Source organism: Chrysoperla carnea, chromosome 3, assembly GCF_905475395.1.
Source record: "Chrysoperla carnea chromosome 3, inChrCarn1.1, whole genome shotgun sequence".
Classification (NCBI taxonomy): Eukaryota; Metazoa; Arthropoda; class Insecta; order Neuroptera; family Chrysopidae; genus Chrysoperla; species Chrysoperla carnea.
In genome coordinates, this window is record NC_058339.1 from 30,974,445 (window position 1) to 30,979,200 (window position 4,756).

The 4,756-nt window shown below is 25.0% G+C and overlaps 1 protein-coding gene across 1 annotated transcript; it reads right to left on the reverse strand.

Annotated features, from left to right (window-relative positions):
* Positions 1 to 571: 571 nt before the first annotated feature.
* Positions 572 to 2,669, reverse strand: LOC123295987. Its single transcript, XM_044877447.1, has 3 exons — positions 2,491 to 2,669; positions 1,831 to 2,428; positions 572 to 576 (listed from the first exon to the last, which is right to left on the reverse strand). The coding sequence occupies exons 1-3, from the start codon at positions 2,593 to 2,595 to the stop codon at positions 572 to 574; spliced, it is 708 nt and encodes a 235-aa protein (XP_044733382.1). The 5' UTR covers positions 2,596 to 2,669.
* Between the last annotated feature and the right edge of the window lie 2,087 nt (positions 2,670 to 4,756).

The following is a 4,756-nucleotide window of genomic DNA, read 5'->3' on the forward strand; positions in this document are numbered from 1 at the left end:
GTACCTACAATAATATATTTGAAGAAATTTATACCTGAGCGTACACTAATCAACTAAGCTATCAGGTGAATAAGAGACTATCAAATTTTATCCGTATCTTGATAATTTTTACAAAAATATTTTAAATTAATTAATTGCAAATTATAATAAATAAATAAATATTTTTAAATAATTAATTTATAAAATTTTATTTTTCTAAAACTAAATTAAAATATTTTAAATTATTTTTGTCTATCTATTGTTAGTTATATCTTAACTAACGGAGGTGACTGAATAATTTTAACATTTGTCTTTTAACAGAGATTGACCAAATCTTATGAAAAATATTGTAACCATCCAATTTTGTGGATTTATAATGAATATTGAACCAAATAAATTTATAATAATATAATCACAAAGTAACTTTATTACATTAAGTTTTAGTGCACAATATAACAATTTATGGACACTAATAAAACTAAAAAAACATTTTTTAAACAAAATTTATCTAACTGATTTACAAACTTTTGGTCCCATTAAAAAAATTGATAAATTTTAAAATAAACTTAAAAATAAAATAGAACACTTTTTATCAGACTGAAAAAAAAAAAAATGAAAAGTTTTTAATCAAAATGATTAAACTTTATTCGAGTTTTCCGTAACATTAAAGTACTTTAAACGGCCATTATTTTTCACCATTGGTAAAAATATAGGTATCCTTAAAATTATAAATTTGTTGTATTCGTTCCTAAGTTACGCATGCTAACAATAATGGGCTGTGCGCTACGCTCGATTAGTTTACTCAACAATAGGAAATATTCATGTATTTTTTTTATATTTTTAATTCATTGTTTACACCGTTATAACAAAGTAAAAAATATAAATACTGCTTAAACATGCTGTATAAAAATATTTAAAATACATTATAATTTTGAGATATTTAAATGCATTTTTTTGGCGCTCTCTGTTGATGTCGCATAAGTACGTGATCTGTCAATTGGTGACAGTTCAATGTATAATTTACACTTAAAAAAATGAATTTACAACACAGAAGTTTTCTAATAAAATGCCGTAGAATAGTATAATTTAATGAAATACCATATAAAATGTAAGTAATTAATATCATACAGTATGTCAACAAATTTGACAAGCCCGTACTTTGATGTCACGTCCGTTTAAAAATTTGAATTTCCGTTTTAGAAATTTTTAAATGCCCTCACTGAATTTGTACTTTTATTAATTAATTTTAAGTAATTAAAAAGATATTAATTACTAAAATAATGGTTTAGTTGAAATGTCCAGTCATTATAGTTGCGGAAAAAAAATATTTAAACCAAATTTAAATTTTATGAATATTCCCTATATTAGGTACTTAGCACCACATGTATCATAGTTCCACCAAAAGCTCAAAAACTCAAACCTCAGTTCGACCAAAAGCACCCAAATGCATATGATTGATAATAAAGTATTATATTTTAACTGCATGGTGTCCAGATAATATCAGACTTTTTATTTATTTAGAAAAATAAAATATATCAATAAATTTGGCAGTAATGGCATTTCAATGACTAAATGATTTGTACCAATTAGTGACCGCTAGCATAAAAAATGAACTTTGTGTGGTGTATGATATTTAGGATTTTCATTTTTTCCTACTTGAATTTGTTTTCGAATAACTACGTAAAACTCTAAGAACTTTTTTTGGTGTATGACGTTGTTTATGTTTGAGTAAACTACACTTTGTTTTAAATGTTTTTTCACAATTATCACAATTATATTTAGTAGTTCGATTACGTTTTGAATTTGACGTTAAAAGTGACTTTACTGAAAAAATTTTACAGCAATATTGACAATAATTTTTATAATTAGATCGTTGTATTGTATTTGCCGTTGATATGTTCTTTAATGTTTTAATAGGTCGAGAACATATTTTACATTTTTTTGATGGAATTGCTTTCAAATGAAGTTTTTTATGATGTTTTCTGAATTTAAATTTTGTTTTAAATGTCTGCCCACATTTTTTACATTTAAATATTTTATGTAATTCCTTTTTTATATTATTTTCTTTGTTATCTGATGTAGAATCTTTAGGTAGTAGTGATATATCATTTTTTTCATTATTATCATTTTTTACATTTACTTCTGTAATATCATCTTTAGAATTTGAGTCATCATCATCGATTATAATCGTATCACATTGTAAAATTTCAGGTTCATATTCAATTTCACAGCTCAAAAAATGACTGTACTTATCATCACGATCTTCTTGTGATGTTTCTGAATTTGTATCGTGTTCTAAGCCGTTGGGCATTCCAATTGTAACTTCATCATTCGATTGCCTTAATATGATATCTGACTGAATGCACAAAACTCGAAAATGTTGAGCAGCCTGAAGTTTATCTAAGCATACTTCACATATTACAGACGGATAACCATCGTTTGGAATAATCTACAATTGTATTTATTTTTATTAAAAAGTTGTAAATTGTTTTTATCCTGTTGTAAACATACCTTGATGGGAGCACACTCCATTATGGCTGGTGCAAATTCAATGATATCCATAAAATCGCAACATACAGTTAAGCAAATTCTACAAACATTACAATATGAGGACATGATAACAAATATTTGCGAATACCTTTTTCATTTAAAAGACTGTGAATAACTTGTATAATAAAGTAATATTTTTAGCACATTTGAAACATAAATAACATGATGCTCAAGGAGGGTAGCTCTGTTACTATACAACAATACAGAGGTTAAGTAAGTTATATTAATGTTTTTATTTCTTAAAACTATTTAGAACATTCTTTTTAACCTTGTAAATATATATTGTAGTTTATTTATATTTATTTTAATACTCATATTTATTGTTTGCATATGACTACTATAAACAAATAATTTGTTCACCATCTATTAACGAATTTTAGAACTATTTTATCAACCGAGCATTAAGATTGCATAATTCATAAAGAAGTATCGTGTAATCCCCAAAGAGATGCATTCAGCATATAGATTGGCTAGTTATTCTCATAGAGAATGGACTAAGCAATAAATGACATCTCTCTAGAAACAGAAAAAGTTTTTTCTGTAGGTCTGCCTCTCTAACAAATACTAAAATATTACTTGCATCATAGAAAATACTGTATATACTCCATTATTTTGCAAGATCCATAAGAATATGAACACGTTCATTCTCATTGATAATTTTCTTCAATGACTGTTAACCGAAAACTGAACCAATCTAAGTTTAATGATCAATTAAGATATAAAAATTCCTAAACATTAGAAAAATGCTAAACATTCTTTGAAAATGGTATAGAATTGTAAAAGGGAATAATAGCGAAATAATCAGGGTTTATCTTTTTTATTGTTTCACAGAAAGCAAAATTATTAAAGTTGTTTTTTAATAATTAATTTAAAGTTTATAAAAAGTAAATAAGAAAGATAAACCTAGATTATTTAGATTTTATGAATTCCTATGGTTTTATAAATTGACACGTCGATATCTCTTGAAAGAAGCGTCTTCGAGAAAATTCCTAGAGGAATTTTTTGATTGTTTTGAAGCCCTGAATAGCCTATATATTGGCTATTTAAACCGGAAACACCTTATATAACTTAAAACAAATTGAAATAACAAAATTCATTTTACGGCAAGTAAATAATTTTAACATTGGTGTCAAGTGAGAGGGCATATACCTGATATAATTGATCGGGAATCGAATCCACAACTTCTATCACCCAACCTCCGTTAATTAAGTTATAAGTATTGGACCCACATGAAATAATTCATACTTACCTTTTTAAATAATTACTTTTGTTTGTATAAGCCCAAAGCCTATAAAGAAAATAAAGCTTAATACCGACAATAATAAGTGATTTTTCTATAGAAAGAAGAAATTAACATAAATGATAATAATGAAAAAACAAATACTTAAATAGGAATGTCGTATATTAATCAACATTTATAAAATATTTTAAACTGTAACAAACATGACTAGATTCATACTGATTCGTCATTAAAATAAAGTGATACAACTTATAATTAATAATAATACCATAATAAAAAAAATTCGACTCACACACGCTAGGCACAGAGAATTCATTTTCTTCAGTTGGCAGTATTTCTCAAGTTTTTCACGCTGGAGTCGATGCGCATGACACAAATATGTTATAAAAACTTCTTATTTATTTAACATAATCGTTTTAAAATTGTATTTTTGTTCTTTGAGATATATAAATGAGAAGTCCCTTAAACATATTTATTGTGATTTTGTTTTGTTTTTATTTTTATTTTTATTTTTGTTTAAATAAAAAACCGAAAAAATAGAACAAAAATTGTAATTATTTCTGAGATTATGAATACCAAACACCGTTACAGAAAATTTTCACATTAAACGGATTATTATTTTAAATTTGAGCAAATGATATGCTGACATGAGTGTGTAATATGTGTTTTTGTGTGTGTGTGAACGATCAATTTAGTACAATCTCAGTGTTTTTATTTATTTATTTTTTTTTTGTATTTTATTTTTTGATGAAATTATAAGGCGGATTTTTTAAATTTTATTTTTTTTAAAGTTGTCAGAATTCGTTTTTTTTTTGTTTTTTTTTAGAATGATGATATTATACAATTGCACAACTTTTTCAAAAACATTTTTTTAAAACAAAATTGACTCTATTTTGTAGTTTTGATTGACATAGAAAAATCTTATAAATAATTTTATTATTTCAGCAGTTTGTTTTATAATAAAAATACATTTCCAATTAAATATAT